General features: G+C 47.3%; 1 protein-coding gene across 5 annotated transcripts in view; it reads right to left on the reverse strand.

Annotated features, from left to right (window-relative positions):
* LOC144501228 (multidrug and toxin extrusion protein 1-like) overlaps positions 1 to 20866 on the reverse strand; it is a 58052-nt gene that overhangs the window by 36330 nt on the left and 856 nt on the right. For 3 of the 5 annotated variants that reach the window (XM_078224683.1, XM_078224680.1, XM_078224681.1), the window contains 4 exons: positions 11784 to 11885; positions 10343 to 10411; positions 6834 to 6982; positions 5221 to 5263 (listed from right to left, as the gene is read on the reverse strand). In XM_078224683.1, coding sequence (XP_078080809.1) covers positions 5221 to 5263; positions 6834 to 6982; positions 10343 to 10411; positions 11784 to 11885 — 363 coding nt within the window. Of the gene's footprint in view, positions 1 to 5220; positions 5264 to 6833; positions 6983 to 10342; positions 10412 to 11783; positions 11886 to 13844; positions 14222 to 20866 lie in introns of all 5 variants that reach the window. The other 2 variants (XM_078224684.1, XM_078224682.1) reach the window with 1 other exon arrangement.

Consider the following 20866-nt stretch of genomic DNA (forward strand, 5'->3'; position numbering starts at 1 on the left):
TCTCCCTGGAAAGACGGAGAATGAGGGGAGACCTAATAGAGGTGTACAAAATTATGAAGGGTATAGATAGGGTGAACAGTGGGAAGCTTTTTCCCAGGTCGGAGGTGACGATCATGAGGGGTCACGGGCTCAAGGTGAGAGGGGCGAGGTACAACTCAGATATCAGAGGAACGTTTTTTACACAGAGAGTGGTGGGGGCCTGGAATGCGCTGCCAAGTAGGGTGGTGGAGGCAGGCACGCTGACATCGTTTAAGGCTTACCTGGATAGTCACATGAGCAGCCTGGGAATGGAGGGATACAAATGAATGGTCTAGTTGGACCAATGAGCGGCACAGGCTTGGAGGGGCGAAGGGCCTGTTTCCTGTGCTGCTGTACTGTTCAGTGCAGAAGGAGGCCATTTGGCCCATCGAGTCTATAACAACCACAATCCCACCCAGGCCCTATTCCCGTAACCCCACACATTTACCCTGCTAATCCCCTGACACTAGGGAGAATTTAGCATGGCCAATGCACCTAACCAGCACGTCTTTCAGACTGTGGGAGGAAACCGGAGCACCCGGAGGAAACCCACGCAGATACTGGGGAGAACGTGCAGACTCCGCACAGACAGTGACCCGAGGCCAGAATCGAACCCAGGTCCCTGGCGCTGTGAGGCAGCAGTGCTAACCATTCTGCCAGCGTGCCGGATGGTGTCAGTAGCTAGAGATGGAGCTTAGAACCGGGACAGAAAACAATGGCTTCGGTGTTCTCATACTGAATTGGAGGAAAAAACCCAAGTTCATCAAATAACTGCAAACACAGCATTTCAACATGTGGTGACAAAATACATAGACCATGGTACCATCTTAAAAGGGGCACAAGGGCCGAGAGACCTGGGGATGTTAAGGTGACAGGGTACATCCACGTCTGTCAATAAAGCAAATGTGATCCTTGCTTTATAAATAGAAGTTATAAATAGAAGCAGAGTTCAGAATCCAGGAAGTCATGCTGAACTTACATAAAACTCTAGATCATTCCCAGCTGCAGCATTGGGCAAAATCGTGGGGAGGTGACTAATAAGAACATAAGAACTTGGAGCAGGAGTAGGCCCTCTGGCCCCTCGAGCCTGCTCCGCCATTCAATAAGATCATGGCTGATCTTTTTGTGGACTCAGCTCCACTTTCCCGCCCGCTCACCCTTAATTCCTTTATTGTTCAAAAATGTATCTATCCTTGCCTTAAAAACATTCAACGAGGTAGCCTCAACTGCTTCACTGGGTAGAGAATTCCACAGATTCACAACCGTTTGTGTGAAGAAGTTCCTCCTCAACTCAGTCCTAAACCTGCTTCCCCTAGTTCTAGTTTCACCCGCCAGTGGAAACAACTTCCCTGCTTCTATCTTATCTATTCCCTTCATAATCTTATATGTTTCTATAAGATCTCCCCTCATTCTTCTGAATTCCAATGAGTATAGCCCCAGTCTACACAGTCTCTCCTCATAAGCCACCCCTCTCAGCTCCGGAATCAACCCAGTGAATCTCCTCTGCACCCCCTCCAGTGCCAGTATATCTTTTCTCAAGTAAGGAGACCAAAACTGTACACAGTACTCCAGGTGTGGCCTCACCAGCACCTTATACAGCTGCAACATAATCTCGCTGTTTTTAAACTCCATCCCTCTAGCAATGCCTTCTTAATTACCTGCTGCACCTGCAAACCAACTCCTTGAGATTCCTGCACAAGGACACCCAGGTCCCTCTGCACAGCAGCATGCTGCAATTTTTTACCATTTAAATAATAATCCATTTTGCTGTTATTCCTACCAAAATGGATGACCTCACATTTACCAACATTGTACTCCATCTGCCAGACCCGCACCCACTCACTTAGACTTATCTATATTCCTTTGCAGACTTTCAGCGTCCTCTGCACACTTTGCTCTTCCACCCATCTTAGTGTCATCTGCAAATTTTGACACACTACACTTGGTCCCCAACCGCAAATCATCTCTGTAAATCGTAAACAGTTGCGGTCCCAACACCGATCCCTGAGGCACACCACTAGTCACTGATCGCCAACCAGAAAAACACCCATTTACCCCCACTCTTTGCTTTCTGTTAGTTAACCAATCCTTTATCCATGCTAATACATTACCCGTAACACTGTGCACCTTTATCTTATGTCTTGACTGCTGGCCACAGAGCCTGTGAGGCCCTACCCCTCCTCTTTTTGGGAAGTCCCACTGCATTGTGTGTGACTTGGGGATTTCACACGTCTGGGGGGAACTTTTCCCTGAGATTAAAGATGGGGAAGGAGTCTTGCCCACCATTGGCTGCCATCCAGTCAGAGGTTGGCAGGTCTTCTGTGCTCAGCTGCTCCTCTGGGCAAGTGGTGGTTGAAGCTGGTACAGCACCTACCCAATGCCCAGGTTGGAGGAGGGACCCAGGCACAGGTCACTGGGGTGAGGAATACTTGAGGACTCTGAGTCTATACTCGTTGGAGTTTAGAAGGATGAGGGGGGATCTTATTGAAACTTACAAGATACTGCGAGGCCTGGATAAAGTGGATGTGGAGAGGATGTTTCCACTAGTAGGAAAAACTAGAACCAGAGGGCACAACCTCAGGCTAAAGGGACGATCCTTTAAAACAGAGATGAGGAGGAATTTCTTCAGCCAGAGAGTGGTGAATGTGTGGAACTCTTTGCCGCAGAAGGCTGTGGAGGCCAGGTCATTGAGTGTCTTTAAGACAGAGATAGATAGGTTCTTGATTAATAAGGGGATCAGGGGTTATGGGGAAAAGGTGGGAGAATGGGGATGAGAAAAATATCAGCCATGATTGAATGGCGGAGCAGACTCGATGGGCCGAGAGGCCTAATTCTGCTCCTATGTCTTATGGTCTTATGGTTGAGAGGGGCTTCATAAAGTGGGGGTTGAAGGGGATGTGGTTTGTGGAGGGTCAGGGTCAGTGTTTGACTCTCAGCAGAGCCATAGGCTTCCTTGCTGTGCCCCACACACAGAGAGCCTCCCGCCCACTGCAGGATGGTGGTGGCAGGATGAGGCCCTTAAGTGGGCCTTGGGAGAGGATAAGGAAATAGTTAATCGAATCGTCCCAGGAACAAAGGATTACAGACACACAATTAGACGCCTGAAGTTGAAGTTGTTCTCCACACAGCAGAGAACACTGGAAGAATATTTAATAGTGGTGCTCAAAACGTGAAGTGTTTAACTGAAAAGAAGAAAGAGCAGTTTGCAATGGTTGAACTGTCAGTAAGCAGAGGAAAAAGTGATGAATGGCAACAAGAAACAGGCGTGATCTGAGGCAAATGTATTTTACGCAGAGATTTTGGATACACTGCATAATTAATTTAAGTTTTTTTATTAGTGTCATAAGATTGGCCATGATAAATTGTCAGGGATATGTTGGGTTACGGGGATAGGGCTTGGGTGGGGTCGTGGTCGGTGCAGACTCGATGGGCCGAATGGCCTCCTTCTGCACTGTAGGGGTTCTATGATTCTATGAAGCCATGAAACTCAGTAGTGCCATGATGGATGGCATGGCCACTGCTGCAACAACCCCCCCCCGCCCCGCCCCCCCCCCCCCCCCCGCCCCCACCCCTGCCCCCCACAACCCGAGTCTCCCCCTCCCAGCAGAACGTTGGCAACTGAAGCAAGACGCTGGAACACTAAAGAGCCTTGACTCTGAGTCCAGTCAGTAGCATTACTGCTGCCAACCAGTCTAATCAGAATGGGCACTGAACCAGGGAACCAACCCGGTCTCAATGGAAAGTTGTCACACCAGGCACGGCATTGACTTACTTGTTGCTCACAGCAACTCTTCTATAATTCGACTCCTCTGCAACCGCTCACACTCCGATGCTAATGAGTTTCACTTAACATCAAATAATTGTGGACGGAGAAAGAACGGCTGCAACAATAATTTAACAACAATAATAGCAATCGTGGTTTTAAAATGGCTATTCTGGTTGAGAGCTAAGCATGCTGGGATTTTTGGTCAACTTATAGATTGAAACCAGATGCAGGTCATAGGGAGGCTCTGGTCTGGGAGCTGTGATTTGAAGCTTTCTTTGTTGGTCAGATCAGGGAAGTTGGTTACATTAACTTGGCTCTGATTTATAGCCGTTATGTATGGAGTATACAGTTTGAACTAAGTGTAATGGTTTCGTTCAAAAGTAATTTCACTGGATGTTCGAGCCATGTGATCAGTTTCTGGTTATACAATTGGATAACAGAGAATCTTCCGGAAGCAAGTGGAGAATTGTGGATAAAAGACATGTGCGTTCGTTGTTTGGCAGCGATAACTTCAAGAGAACAACGACCGCAACAAAGCCTGTACCCTGGAGGATACTTCAGAGAGAAGAAGAAGATTGCTTAAAAATTGGCAAGTCATGTTGCAGCTTTATAGAACCTTAGTTAGGCCGCACTTGGAATATAGTGTTCAATTCTGGTCGCCACACTACCAGAAGGCTTTGGAGAGGGTACAGAAAAGATTTACCAGGATGTTGCCTGGTATGGAGGGCATTAGCTATGAGGAGAGGTTGGAGAAACTTGGGTTGTTTTCACTGGAATGACGAAGGTTGAGGGGTGACCTGATAGAAGTCTACAAGGTTATGAGAGGCATGGACAGAGTGGATAGTCAGAAGACTTTTCCCCAGGGTGGAAGAGTCAATTACTAGGGGGCACAGGTTTAAGTTGCGAGGGCAAGGTTTAAAGGAGATGTACGAGGCAAGTTGTTTACACAGAGGGTGGTGGGTGTCTGGAACTCGCTGCCGGGGGAGGTAGTGGAAGCAGATACGATAGTGACATTTAAGGGGCGTCTTGACAAATACATGAATAGGATGGGAATAGAGGGATACGGTCCCCGGAAGGGTAGGGGGTTTTAGTTCAGATGGGCAGCATGGTCGGTGCAGGCTTGGAGGGGCCGAAGGGCCTGTTCCTGTGCTGTAATTTTCTTTGTTCTACATTGAGGATATTTCTTGGCCAAGGTTTTCCTAACTCAGTAGTATCTATTTTCAGTTAAATAGTTAAAGTTGATGTTCAGTTCAAGTCAAAATGTAGTTTAAGAGTTAAAGTTCAGTAAAGAGTTAATGAGTTGCAACTGTTTATGTTTGACTTGGCACGAGAAGTATTAAATTAATAAATAATTGAATTACTGTCCTTGTTTGTCTCTTTAAACTGAAACGCTTGGAAGGTGTTTAAATTAAAGTTGTGTAACATAATGTACTCACGGGAAGACCAGGGATAAATATCCTGACGTAGAACTGGGTTAACCTGCAAAGAAAAGCTCCTAAAGTCAGTAGCTAAACTGGAAGCAACACAACGATAGTGCCTCTAACAGGCACTGACCTCAGAGTTCATCCTAATTCTTCGCGACAGTTTGAAAACAAAGACTTGCCAGCGCATGGATGTTTTCGTGGTAAAACAGAATTGAGTAGCAAATGCTATTCTGGGGGCTATTTCCTTGTAGTGTGGTTTAAAGCCATATTTGAAAGTAATCGGATACAGTCGCTCCTGGCATCTTTCTGAGTAAGTGGCAAAGGACGGCCAAAGCAGACCCCTGGCCCCGCATACTCGAAAGCCTTGGCACCTCACTCCCCGTAAGTATCATTGAGTCCAAATCACAGGAGTGCCTGTCACTCAGACTCAGTTGCTCAGCAGAGCACATTCAGTTCTTAGCCGGGGAGCTTGTGTGATTGAATAGGACTCCCCCCCTCCCCCCCCCTCCCTCCCTCCCCCACACATCGAGAGAAAAGAACTGAACTAACCCTAACAGGTTCACAGATCGCGGATGGGATCTGAGGTGAGGACAGTTTGCCTATAGTCCCCCTTGCAGCAGCACATCTCAAAAGGAAAAGGAGGCCTTTAATCCCGTCAAGCACCGAATATAAACTTGTTGACACCGAATGGAAACTTAGAATCCTACAGAGCAGAAGAGGCCTTTCGGCCCATCGAGTCTGCACTGACGCGCGAGAAACAGCTGAACTGTTCCTTCTTTCTCGGAAACTCTTGTTTCTGGCATCGTCTTTACGAAGCATATTGGCACCTCCTTCAGGCCTTCGACCACCCTCTCTGGTGAAACAGGCCAGCACTGTTCACATTGCTCTGAATGTGGTCTAACTGGGGTTCAGTTCTTTCTCTTTTGGTGTAATTTCTCTGCTCTTCAACGCCAGCCCTCTGGATATGAAGCACAGCCCTCATTGTGTTCTCTCTTTCAAGGCCTTCTTAACCTGTCTCGCTGCTTTTAGAGACTTGTGTGTCTGCTCTCTGCTGTTGGGTGCCCAAGTGTCAGTGACACCTACGCAACAACGTGCCTGACTTACTGCCTCATCGACTCACTCACTCAACGCACTCTCAGGAAAACGCTCTGTTTTTAAAGTTTATTTATTTAGTAGTCACAAGTAGGCTTACATTAACACTGCAATGAAGTTACTGTGAGAATCCCCTAGTCGCCAAACTCTGGTGCCTGTTCGGGTACACTGAGGGGGAATTTAGCATGGCCAATGCACCTAACCAGTCTTTCAAACTGTTGGAGGAAACCAGAGCACCCGGAGGAAACCCATGCAGACACGGGGAGAACGTGCAAACTCCACACAGACAGTGTCCCAAGCTGGGAATCAAACCCGGGTCCCTGGTGCTGTGAGGCAGCAGTGCTAACCACTGTGCCATCGTGCTGCCCCTTACTTGCCTCTCCCTGCGGGGTGGAGACCAATGTTGTACTATTCCATGATCCAGTGCATCACTGCCATTATTCATACCCTCAAGAAATACATGCTTTCCACAGTGTTTAAACACAAATGCTAGGTTTGTTATTTTTCCTGGAATAAAATAGAAGGAGTCTTACTGAGCCACTTGCGGAGATTGTCGGAGAGCCAGCAAGATGTGTTCCGTGTTTATGAAGAGCGCCCAGCAGGGGAAGCAGGCTACCATGAGAATGAGAATCCCTCTTTGGAGAATCACCCCAATTCGCTTCAAGTTCTTGCTGCCGTACGTCTGAAAATAAGAAAAGTATTTTGCCGTAAAAATAAAAACAGGGCTCCAGTCAATCTTCTAATGGAAACAAATTAAGTTCGGAGACTTTCCATTTATATCTTGTAAGAGTGGCACGGTGGCACAGTGGTTAGCACTGCTGCCTCACAACGCCAGGGACTCGAGTTTGATTCTCGGCTTGGGTCATTGCCTGTGTGGAGTTTGCGCGTTCTCCGTGTGTCTGCGTGGGTTTCCTCCGGGTGCTCCGGTTTCCCCCCCAACAGTCCAAAGATATGCAGGTTAGGTTGATTGGCCAGGGTAAATTGACCCTAGTGTCAAGTGGGGAATTAGCAGGGTAAATATGAGGGGATACAGGAATAGGGCCTGGGTGGGATTGTGGTCGGTGCAGACTTGATGGGCCGAATGGTCTCATCTTGCACTGTAGGGATTCTATGATTTATAGCATAGAATGCTCAGTCTGCTGTTTAACTTTCAGTTTTGTGCTTGATGCAGAGCAGCTCCTCAATAAAACCCGTTAGGTGTTTGCTTTGAATCTACGTGTGCAAACCAAGTCTTTCCTTTTTCTGCTAAAACCCACAACCCCTAACATAGTTAGTGCATTAAGAAAAAGGATTGATCCTCACTCACTGCCTCCCACCAATGAAGTAACCATCACCTTTTGCTTTTTCTGCTGACATAATTTTAAATTCACTGAACAAAATTGTCCATGGGCCTAGCAAGTTATGTATATTGATCATGCGGTGTGGGTACGAGTTGGCATTATGTTGACATGGTGGCATTATGTTGATGTGAAGAGTGGGTGTGAAGGGGAAGGGCTGGAGGGACTAACATTTAACAAAACAACTGGGACAAATTCTTAGAAACTTAGGCAGGGCCTTTTAAAGTGGGAACAACTGGACAACTCCACTCAATGTCCAGCCAGTCTAAAGTACATGGTTCCAGCACAGAAACTCTTCTTTTCAAACAACCTGTCCCCTTTTCTCCACCCCGTTCCTGACAGTCCTGACTGCCACTAAGAGTTTGATGCCATCCAACGCCTCCCCCCATTGGCCACTCTGCCTGCGTGAGACTAGAAGGTTCCAGGTTCAAGTCCCGCTTGAGGACAAAAATCCCAGCTGACACTCCAGTGCAGTACTGCGGGAGTGCTGTGCGGCTGGGGGTGCTGTCCTTCAGATGAGATATGAGATGTTGACTTAAGGCCCTATCGCCTCCCCCCCCCCCCCGCCTCAGGTGGATATAAAGGATCCCACCGACACTATTTTTTGATTTGATTTGATTTGAAGAGGGGTCGGAGATATCTGCCTATCACCATGGCCAATATTTATATTTCAATTCAAATCGCAAAAACGGATTATCTGACTGTGATTACATTGCTGTTTGTGGGAGCTGGCTGTGTTCAAATTGGTTGCTGCATTTCCTGTATTCCGATAGTGAGGACAATTCAAAAGTGCTTCATTGGCCACAAAGGACTTTGGGACATTCTTTGGTCATAAAATATGTTGTACAATCGCAAACCTTTCTATCTTTCCAGCCATTAAGGGTGCAATTTTAAGTGAACACATTCATTGAGAAACTCATAGGCTGTGGTGGTCTCACACCCTATCCAGTCTTTCTTCCCCCACCTAAATGCTGATTTTAAAATCAGATGGGCACTAAAATTAGCAATACATTAAATCCTGTCCGTGTCCCTGGTTAGAATTGCCCCACTAGTCTCGGCAGGCTACTGATCACAAGGGGTGTCAGGTGTAGGTGACTGACCAACCAAGACTGCAAGAAACTACAAAGGGTCGTGAATGAAGCCCACTCCATCACGCAAACCAGCCTCCCATCCATTGACTTATTTTTATTCATTCATGGGACATGGGCGTCGCTGGCTGGGCCAGCATTTATTACCCATCCCTAGTGGCCCGAGGGCAGTTGAGAGTCAACCACATTGCTGGAGTCACATTTGGGCCAGACCAGGTAAGGACAGCAGATTTCCTTCCCTAAAGGACAATAGTGAACCAGATCGATTTTTTCCGACAATTGACAATGGTTTCATGGTCGTCAGTAGATTCTTAATTCCAGATATTTTTTATTCAATTCAAGTTCCGCCATCTGCCGTGACGGGATTCGAACCCGGGTCCCCAGAACATTAGCTGAGTTTCTGGATTAATAGTCTAGCGATAATACCACTGGGCCATCGCTGCCCCCACATGGGATCTCTGTCTACACTTCCCGCTGCCTCAGAAAAGCAGCCAGCATAATCGAGGACCCCACGCATCCCGGACATACTGGCCGGAATTTTATTACCTCACTCAGGCGAAGTTCGTAAAATCCCGCCTGAGGCCAACGGAGAATTCCGTTCTGTGAGCCTCGCCCACCCCGGAATAAATTCCGGCCACTCTCTTTCATCTGCTTCCGTCGGGAAAAAGATACGCAAGTCTGAGGTCACATACCAACCAACTCAAGAACAGCTTCTTCCCTGCTGCCATAAGACTTTTGAATGGACCTACCTCGCACTAAATTGATCTTTCTCTACACCCTAGCTATGACTGTAACACTACATTCTGCACTCTCTCCTTTCCTTCTCCCCTATGTACTCTATGTACAGTATGCTTTGTCTGTATAGCGAACAAGGAACAATACTTTTCACTGTATCCCAATACATGTGACAATAATAAATCAAATCAAATCAGTTCAATCTCTTTCAGCAATGATGATTAAGGGATAAATTTGGCCCCCGGTTCACACACTCAGGCCTCCTTCAAATAGTGGAAGAGGGTCTGCAAACTATAGCAGTGGCGATCGCCTAGTAGCATTATTGCTAGACTATTAATCCAGAAGTTCAACTAATGTTCTGGGGACCCGGGTTCGAATCCCACAACAGCAGATGGTGGAATTTGAATTCAATAAAAAATATCTGGAATTAAGAATCTACTGATGACCATGAAACCATTGTCGATTGTCGGAAAAACCCATCTGGTTCACTAATGTCCTTTAGATGAGGGAAATCTGCCGTCCTTACCTGGTCTGGCCTACATGTGACTCCAGAGCCACAGCAATGTGGTTGATTCTCAACTGCCCTCAGGCAACTAGGGATGGGCAATAAATGCTGGTCAGCCAGCGACGCCCGTGTCCCACGAATGAATAAAAAAATTCCACTCAATGCTCATACTCTCCATTTGGCGCTCCGTCGCTGGACATTAATCAGGAATGGGAACCCAACGGTGAATACAGCATTCCCGCAGTCGCTGCAACTGAAATCCACAACTTATGATAAATGAGCAATGGATTTATTAAGCACTGATGTTAAAAGATTTATGCTACTGTAACAAAATAGCATTCCCAATAGGTTATAGAAGGATGATGGTCTGCACCTACCTGCGATATGAGTGTGTCACACGCTGAGGCTAATCCCGCACCTACGGAGATTCCTGACACATTTATCACCTGTGCAGGAGTAATGAAGGAAGCATTTAATAATCCAATTGTAAATACTGTTTTATTATTTGCTGCTTAATGTATGACCAATGTAGGAGTCACAGGAATCAACAGCAAATACAGACGTCATTTGCTTGTAACTTGAACGTAAAACATGATGGGTCGGCACGGTGGCACAGTGGGCTAGCACTGCTGCCTCACAGTGCCAGGGGGACCCGGGTTCGATTCCGGCCTCGGGTCACTGTCTGTGTGGAGTTTGCACGTTCTCCCCGTGTCTGTGTGGGTTTCTTCCGGGTGCTCCGGTTTCCTCCCACAGTCTAAAGACATGCAGGTTAGATATTTTGTCCATGCTAAATTGCCCCTTGGTGTCAAGAGATGTACAGGCTGGGAGATTAGCCATAGCAAAAGGACAGGGCTACACAGATAGGGTGGGGGGAAGAGGGACTGAACTAGATTCTTTTTAGGAGAATCTGGTAGTTTCATGATTGCTACCACATTCTACTCCAGATTTATTAATTGAGTTAAAATTTCCGAGCTACCGTGGCGGGATTTGAACTCGTATCCCCAGAGCATATCTTAGTTGTTATGTCACTGGGCTGGCAATTCAGAGGCCAAGGTTAATGCTGTGGGGACATGGATTCAAATCCCACCACGACAATTGGTGGATTTTAAATCCAATTAATTAATCTGGAATTGAAAACTAGTCTCAGTAATGATGACCATGGAACGGCAGCACGGCGGCACAGTGTTAACACTGCTGTCTCACAGCGCCAGGGACCTGGGTTCAATTCCCGGCTTGGGTCATTGTGTGGAGTTTGCACGTTCTCCCCGTGTCTGCGTGGGTTTCCTCCGCGTGCTCTGGTTTCCTCCCACAGTCCGAAAGACGTGCTGGTCAGGTGGATTGGCTATGCTAAATTGCCCCTTAGTGTCAGGGGGTTTAGCAGGGTAAACATATGGGGATAGGGCTTGGGTGGGATTGTTATCAGTGCAGGCTCGATGGGCCGAATGGCCTCCTTCTGCACTGTAGGAATTTGATGATTCCTCCCATACGTCAAAGATGTGCGGGTTATGTTGATCGGCCATGCTAAATTGCTCCTTAATGTCAGGGTGACTAGCGGGGTAAATCCATGGGGTTACAGGGATAGGGCTTGGGTGGGATTGTTGTCGGTGCAGACTCGATGGGCCGAATGGCCTCTTTCTGCACTGTAGGGATTCTACGATTCTATGAAACTATCATTGATTGTTGTAAAAACCCATCTGATTCACTAAAGTCCCTTTAGGGAAGGAAATCTGCCGTCCTTACCCGGTCTGGCCTACGTGTGACTTTATTTTGCTGACTGGGGCATTATAATAGGTCGAATCTAATTTTGAGCGTACTTACAGCAGTAGCCAGGCAGACAGCATCTAACTCAACCTTCCCCAAATGGCCACAGAATATGGAGCTGACAATACCTATCAAAAAGACCATCAGCTGGGACAGAACCTGCAAATAAAAGGAAAAGTAATTAAAAAACATTAGAAAAATCATTGAAAATTGACTGCTGCTGCTTTCTTTAACAAAAATGTAAAACGTAGCGGTCGGAGCTTTATCGTCCTGCTTGCCATGGGAGTCATCATAGAATCTCTACATGCATGATGTGGAGTTGCCGGCGTTGACTGGGGTGGGCACAGTAAGTAGTCTCACAACACCTGGTTAAAGTCCAACAGGTTTATTTGGTCGCACGAGCTTTCGGAGCACTGCCCCTTCATCAGGTGAGTGCAGCGGGGAGAGATATAAAAGGGTCCATAGGGGCAACGTTTTCACACAGAGGGTGGTGAGTGTCTGGAATGAGCTGCCAGAGGCAGTAGTAGAGGCGGGTACAATTTTATCTTTTAAAAAGCGTTTAGACAGTTCCATGGGTAAGGTGGGTATGGAGGGATATGGGCCAAACGTGGGCAATTGGGACTAGCTTAGTGGTAAAAACTGTACGGCATGGACAAGTTGGGCTGAAGGGCCTGTTTCCGTGCTGTAAACCTCTATGACTGTATTCGTTCAGGGGAGGTGGGCTGCTCTAATTACCCTTGAACTGAGTAGCTTCCGAGGCAGAGGGATACATGGGCTTTGGGGTCTCTCTCGTCTTGAGCCTGGAACAAGGAACATCTCCTGACTAAACCTGCATCGTGTTTAACGGAAACCCAATGGTGTGGCACCTCAACACTTTTCTCTTTGCTGTAATTCCCGGTCTATGTGTAAGAGAGACAAAACTGGCGACGAGGATCAGAGAGAGAAAAGGAAATTTTCGACTGGATTAGAAGAAAAAAACCCTGCGCTTTGATTGAAAAGTCGAAGAAAGGCAAGAAAAAGGAGCCCCCAATGCACTACAAAAAAGTTCAGAAAAGTGAGTAAGCAAGAAACTTTACTTACCGTTCAATAAAATGGGTAGATTGCCAAGCTGTGGAGACCGCGCACGTGACGAACTGAAACGGGCTGCGGGAACAGAGACTCACATGCCGGAATTTTACCGCCTGGCCCGCCCGAGGCTCGTAAGATCCCGCCCCAGGCCAACGGAGAATGCCGTTCTGCGAGCCTCGCCCACTCCGATTCCGGGGGCGGGAGTGCCGGTAAAATTCCGACGACAGAAACAAAATGCCTGCGGGATCTTAAAGAGAAGCTACTATTCGGAGGAAAGGAAAATTACCAGGAAAAGGGAAGCTGTGGCCTTGTGAGTTCAGGGATTCTCTCGCATGGCGTGAGGGAGAAGGGCAAAACTGAAGAAAGTATAAAACCCAGGAACTGGTAACCAAAAATGACGGGAAAAGATAACGCCGTGGATGTATTTGATGAGGATTGTGAGACTTGGAACTCATAGCAATGAAAGGTTTCAATATTATCTCCAAACAAATCCAGTACCGGATGACCTGAAGATTGTAACATTTCTCAGTGTAGTAGGACACAGATATGCCGGATTACGGGAATAGGGTGGAATTGTTGTCATAGAATCATAGAATCCCTACAGTGCAGAAGGAGGCCATTCGGCCCATCGGGTCTGCACCGACCACAATCCCACCCTATTGCTGTAATCCCACATATTTACCCTAGTAATCCCCCTGACACTAGGGTCAATTTAGCATGGCCAATCCACCTAATCTGCACATCTTTTATGCAGTGTGGGAGGAAACCGGAGCACCCGGAGGAAACCCACACAGACACGGAGAGAATGTGCAAACTCCACACAGACAGTGACCCAACAGGGAATTGAACCCGGGACCCTGGCGTTGTGAGGCAGCAGTGCTAACCCACTGTGCCACTGTGCCAACCCACTGTGCCATTGTGCCGCCCCTGCTTGACAGTGCATGCTTTATGGGCTGCATGGCCACCTCTACACTGTAGGGATTCTGTGACTCTATGACTGTGCAAGAGAATAGATGTGTCAATAAACGATTTGAGTTTATTTCCACTTACCTCGTGGTCTTTTATTGGTCTCGCTATCAGACCTCATATATAATAGCCAGCTGAGTTATGCCCGTTCATTGATACTCTCCTGCTCTCTCACAATAAGGTGTTCTTCGACCACCTCAGCCAATCCAAAACATAGAACCAGACACTTGCTTCTCCTCCCTGAACAAACAGCCGCCATCTCCTCCAGTGGCCCGGATGGGTAAATGCAAGGCCGAGGTGTATTTTGTAGGAACTACAAAAGGTCGTGAATGTAGCCCAATCCATCACGCAAACCAGCCTCCCATCCATTGACTCTGTCTACACTTCCCGCTGCCTCGGCAAAGCAGCCAGCACAATTAAGGACCCCACGCACCCCGGACATTCTCTCTTCCACCTTCTTCCTTTGGGAAAAAGATACAAAAGTCTGAGGTCACGTACCAACCGACTCAAGAACAGCTTCTTCCCTGCTGCTGTCAGACTTTTGAACGGACGTACTTTACATTAAGTTGATCTTTCCCTACACCCTAGCTATGACTGTAACACTACATTCTGCACTCTCTCCTTTCCTTCTCTATGAACGGTATGCTTTGTCTGGATAGCGCACAAGAAACAATACTTTTCACTGTGTGTTAATACGTGTGACAATAATAAATCAAATCAAATCAAACAATTAACCTGGGGCTGGGTGGCAGGGTGGCACCCTTTGGAGAGGAGGAGGAGAAGGAGGAAGGGCTGCCACAATTAATTAAAGTTGTTCAAAATCAAATTCTTTTGGCTTGCAGTTTTGACGGTGCAGTCTGACGTGTTTGAATTACCTTTTGACTTTTACTTTAGTGCGAGACAGCAGAGTTACAAATGTGATCGATCGACCAAGTTGCCTTCCCAAACAACTTTAGGAAGACAGTGATATGGGGGAGCGCAGCTGTTCTACACATTTTTCATTGGGACTTGTCCAAAACCTCCTGGAAACTGCTGCTTTAAGCTTATCTTTTTTTAGATACTGCGTCCTGAATCTTGCAACCAAACTGTATCAGTAGCTGTGACTGTAAATGACGGCTTTCAAGGAGAGTTTATTTTCTGGCAAGAGAGGGCAACATTCACTCCCTCCGCCACCGACGCGTCTACGGTCTACACAATGCACTGCAGTGACGGCACATGACGGCAGTAGGGTGGCACAGTGGGTTAGCACTGCTGACTCACAGCACCAGGGTCCTGGGTTCAAATCCCGGCTTGGGTCACTGACTGTGTGGAGTTTGCACATTCTCCCCGTGTCTGCATGGGTTTCCCTCCGGGTGCTCCGGTTTCCTCCCACACTCCAACAATGTGCGGGTTAGGTGGATTGGCCATGCCAATTTGACCCTTAGTGTCAGGGGGGCCAGTTAGGATAAATGCATGGGGTTATGGGGATAGGGCCTGGGTGGGATTGTGGTTGGTGCAGACTTGATGGGCCGAATGGCCTCCCTCTGCACTGTACGATTCAATGATAACTCATCAAGATTCTTTCAACAGCTCCTTCCAAACCCGTGACCTCTACCATCAAGAAAGACAGGGGCAGCTGATACTTAGGAACACCACCACCTGAAAGTTTCTCTGCCACCTCACTCACCAACCTGACTTGGTCACAGAGTCATAGGATGAGATTTTACGTCCTGAAACTGTAAAATCCCGCCTGCGGTCAATGAACCTTTCCATTGTCAGCACCCACCCCTCCACCCCCCCCCCCCCCCCCCCCCCCGCTCCGATTCCCGTGGTGGTCGGGGCGGTAAAATATTGGCTATAGAGTTGTACAGGACAGGAAAGGCCCTTTGGCCCATCAAATCTGCAACAACGATAACTACCATTAAAGTTGCACTAATTCAATTTTCCTGCAATTGTCCCATTTCCTTGAATGTTATATTTCAAGTGCTCATCCAAATATTTTTTAAAGGTTATAAGGTTTCCTGCCTCCACTACCTTCCCAGGCAGCGCATTCCAGAGTTCCACCACTCTCTGAGTGAAAAAGGATTTCTTAAATCCCCTCTGAATTTCCTGCCCCTCACCCTAAAACTATGCCCCCTTGTGATTTACCCCTCAACCAAGGGGAACAGCTGCTCCCTCCTCACCCTGTCCATCCCCCTCATGATCTTACACACCTCTATCATGCCTTAGCCATCTCTGCTCCAAAGAAACAATCCAAGCCTATCCAGTCTCTCCTTATAGCTCAAATGTTCCATCCCGGGCAACATCCTGGTGAATCTCCTCTGTACCCCCTGGAATGCAATCACACCCTTCCTATTGTGAGGTGACTCAAACTGCCCACAGTTCTCCAGACTAACCAACACTCTGTACAACTTGGAAATACATCGCTGTTCCATCACTGTCGCTCGGTCAAAATCCTGGTACTCCATCCCTAACAGCATTGTGGGTGTACCTACACCAACGGACTGCAGGGGATTCAAGAAGACGGCTCACCACCACCTTCGCAAGGGCAATTAGGGATGGGCAATAAATGCTGGCCTAGCCAGCGACGCCCACTTCCCATGAACGAATAAATAAAAAATAAATTTTAAAACTGCACCAAACTAGACTTGTGACACCATTTCCATATTGTCCAGAAAATCAAACTGTGCCACCCCTTACTTTCTACCTGCCAATAATTGCTGTATAAACCTACGTTTGTTATCATTCACCAAGATTCTGGGGATGAAAGGGTTGACGTATGAGGAGAGATCAAACAGTTTGGGCTTGTACTCGCTGGAGTTTAGAAGGATGAGGGGGATCTGATCGAGGTATATCAAATTCTAAAAGGGATTGATAAAGTAAATGTAGACTAAATGTTTCCCCCGTGTGGGGAAATCTGGAACAAGAGGTCACAGGTATCGGTTGCGAGGCGGTAGATTTAAAATTGAAATGAGCAGGAACTACTTCTCGCAGAGGGTGGTGAATTTATGGAACTCGCTGCCCCAGAGCGCGGTGGAGTCTGATTCATTGAATGGTTTCAAGAGGGAGATAGATATATCTCTAATTTTAAAAATTAGTTAAAGGGATATGGGGAACAGGTGGGGAGGTGGATTTGAGACCAGGGAGAGATCAGCCATGATCTGATTGAATGGCCGGAGCAGGCTCGAAGGGCTGAATTTGCTGATTTCTGCTCCTAATTCCTATCTTCCTTTGTAGTTCCTGATTTACCTCCTCATCTCTCCTACCCTTTTCCTCCACTCAGCTGAGGAAGGAGCAGTGCTCTGAAAGCTCGTGATTCCAAATAAAACTGTTGGACTTTACCCTGGTGTTGTGAGACTTCTTACTGTGTCCTTTCGAGGTTTTTGATGTCTCCTCCTGTGTTGGTTATCTTTAGGTTTGTTTAAAAGGAATTCGATGCAACAACAAAGAACGTGTCTACTTAAACCTGGAAACCTGTATAAAAAGTAGCAACAACCTTTCCTTATCAACTGCCTTTGAACGTAACAAGTAGTTGGCAGAATGGCATAATCCTGGGCCATGACATTTTGCCTTCTTGACACTCAAACAAAACTCTTTGCAGGCTTGAGCAAGTCTGTCCATTTGCCGCTGAAGGTGGCCCTCTATCTCAATCAGGGAGGCAAACGTCATGGTCAGAATGCTGGCATGCTGCCATCTATCTCGCTGACATTGTGACCCTGGGGGTTGTTGATAGCTTCACATAGCTCAGCTCCACAATCACCAACAATCTGCCACTGGTTGTTGAGGCTTCAGGTGGAGCTGTTGGGTGGGATTTTCCAGCCATGCTGGCCCCAAGGCAGGAAATTCCCACCCAAGGTCTACGGGCCTTTGCATGATCCACCAAATTTTCTGTTGGGAATCGTAGCAGGTGGGGTGGGAAAATTCGGCCACTGGCCAGAATCTTACTGCTCCGCCCACCACGGGAATTGGAGCGGGCAGGGAGTGGACAATGGGAAGGTCCATTTACCTCGGATGGGATTTTTTACGGTTTTGGGACAAACGAGGCTGTGAAATCCCACCCATTATGTCCAAGTTGAGTGAGAGGGTGTGTAACCAACGGCAACCTGACTGAGAACCTCAAAGTGCGAGTCTGTCAAGCCTGCATCATCAGCACAATTCTCCACAGCTTTGGGGCGTGAACAAGATTGACAGGCTCCTTGATGTCCCTTGGCACAACAAAGTGATCAGCTCAGAAGTCCTGGAGTGTACACATTGCTAACACCTGAACTGCCTTCACCACATTCATCAGATGGATGACACCCATATACCCAAAGGCCTTCTGTACAGTGTGCTGGCCAATGGGTCATAACATCCTGGGCATCCATATCTCTGCTACATGGACACCTGCGAGCAAGAAATGAAGATGGCAGACTTCGACAACTGGGAGACAGTCGCTGATGGTCAGGCCCTTGGGAAGCTGATTTTGTTTTTGGGGGGGAGGGTGGGGGTTAGAGAGGAGGGGGTTAGGGGTGGGGTGGTTGTCGAAGGTGGCTGATGGTTTGGTGGAGGGACGTTGGAAGAGACAAGAACCGCTGGCCAAGAAGAGGGCCCGTGAGAAAGCAGAGAGCAGCGAATCCTGCACCTTGTCAGCTCCCTGTCAGAGTGGGGTTCCTGACCGACACCAAGCCGTGTCTAATACACACACACACACACGTAATCACCACAGCTTTAACACAGAAGCATAGTAAATAGGAGCAGGAGGAGGCCATTCAGCCCTTCGGCTCGCTTTGCCATTCATTATGATCATGGCTGGTCACCCAACTCAATAGCCTGATCCTGCCTTCCCCGCAAATATCCTTTGACCCACTTCCCCTCAAGCGCTTTACCTAACTGCCTCTTAAAAACAGGGTGGGATTTTCCAGCCGCACTCCCTCCCAAGACCGGAAAATCCTACCCAAGATCAATGGGCATTTGCGCGGTCCGCCCCCCCGCCCACTATGATTCCTACGGCAGGCGGGTAAAATTCCACCCTCAATGTTTTAGCCTCGATGACTCTCTGTGGTAATTTAATGCTTTGGCCTTAATGACTAATTTTTAATTCTGTTAGCTCTGACTTAATATTAAAAATATAAACAGGTCTGGATATTGGTAAGTGGAGTTATTGCTTCAATAGCCAGTTGGATATTCATGCAAAGCTTGCAGTATGGTTTAGCACGGCCCACTCCATGCTGCTCTAAGGCAGGTATTGCCTACTGCAGAAACTGTAATGCCCAGTGAAGCAGTCAACAATACGTAAGCAATGCTGTGAAAGTTAGCCCTGCAGGAATCTTCTGGAATAAAAGTTTGATTCCCGAACACAGCTGCCAGCAAAACCCAGCAGAAAAATCACGGGGCGTTTAAAATAAAATATTTATCCTTACCTTCTTTGAACACCTTTATCAATCAGTCATAAAGGTATTGGAAGAGGGAGACAGGACGACATTTGATGACACATGCAGGATTGTGTGCAGCTAAACAGCAAGGGCTGGCACGGTAGCACCGCTACTTCACAGCACCAGGGACCCGGGTTCGATTCCCGGCTTGGGTCACTGTCTGTGCGGAGTCTGTACATTCTCCCCATGTCTGCGTGGGTTTCCTCCGGGTTCTCCGGTTTCCTCCCACAGTCTGAAAGAAGTGCTGGTTAGGGTGCATTGACCCGAACAGGCACCGCACTGTGGTGACCAGGGGAATTTCACAGTAACTTCATTGTAGTGTTAAGTAAGCCTTACTAATAAATAAACTTTAACTTTAACTTTTTAACTGGGCAGCACAGTGACACAATGGTTAGCACTGCTGCCTCACAGCACCAGGGACTTGGGTTCAAGTCCTGGCTTGGGTCACTGTCTGTGCGGAGTCTGCACGTTCTCTCCGTGTCTGCGTGGGTCTCCTCCGGGTGCTCCGGTTTCCTCTCACAGTCCAAATATATGCTGGTTAGGTGCATTGGCCATGCTAAATTCTCCCTCAGTGTACCCGAACAGGCGCCGGAGTGTGGCGACTAGGGGATTTTCACAGTCCCTTCAATGCAGTGTGAATGTAAGCCCACTTGTGACTAATAAATAAAATTTAAATCCTACTGAGTTCTGTATGGTTTAAAATACCTTTTTAAAAGAATCATTCTGAACACCCTTGTGTAAATGGAAAAAGAAATTGGATTTTTACATTTGCTTTGGTGGAAAATTAATTTGTTGTGTTTTAGGTTTTTTTGTGTTGAGGATTAGCGATGGTCCCCCTTTTGGATGATTGGACAATGAGACAGTTCAGGGTAGCTAGAGTCCGAATGGTGTTAAAAGCTCGGGTATTAATGGTTACGTAGTCAGATATGGGTGGATGGGAGTGAAGATATGGGCCATTGATGTTCGAATTAAATGGTGGAATCGTGGCACAGTGGTGAGCACTGCTGCCTCACAACGCCAGGGACCTGGGTTCGATTCCCGGCTTGGGTTACTATCTGTGTGGAGTTTGCATGTTCTCCCCGTGTCTGCGTGGGTTTTCTCTGGGTGCTCCGGTTTCCTCCTACACTCCAAAGATGTGCGGGTTAGGTGCATTGGTCATGCTAAATTGCCCCTTCGTGTCAGAGAGATCAGGAGGCTAAATACATGGAGTTACGGGGATGGGTGGGATTGCTGTCGGTGCGGGTTCGAAGGGCTGAATGGCCTCCTTCTGTACTGCAGGGATTCTTTGAATAGGCTCAAGGGGCCGAATGGACTCGTCCTATCCAAATGTTTAAGCAGGAGGGGGAAAAGAGGCAGACCAGATAACCAATCAAAGAATGGTGGTTCCCTGGAAGAGAGAGCCAATTGAAAATTCCGCAGCAAGTTGGGATGAATTCCTGAAGGATGAAAACATTCCTTACAGATCATTTAAAGTAAAGTTCAAAGTGAAGTTTATTTATTAGTCTCAAGTAGACTGACATTCACATTACAATGAAGTTACTGTGAAAATCCCCTAGTAATTGGCACAACGTGATTGTGAGGTAACTGAGGCAAATAAATAAATCCCAATTTATTCATCTTTCAATATCTGTCTACAAATTGAAGAGGTTTTAGCAAGTGTTTTTTGTTCTTTCCTCTCATTCTTTGACCATTATATTCGACAGGTTTATTTTAATG

The sequence above is a fragment of the Mustelus asterias genome, chromosome 12 (assembly GCF_964213995.1).
Source record: "Mustelus asterias chromosome 12, sMusAst1.hap1.1, whole genome shotgun sequence".
In the NCBI taxonomy this organism is placed as follows: domain Eukaryota; kingdom Metazoa; phylum Chordata; class Chondrichthyes; order Carcharhiniformes; family Triakidae; genus Mustelus; species Mustelus asterias.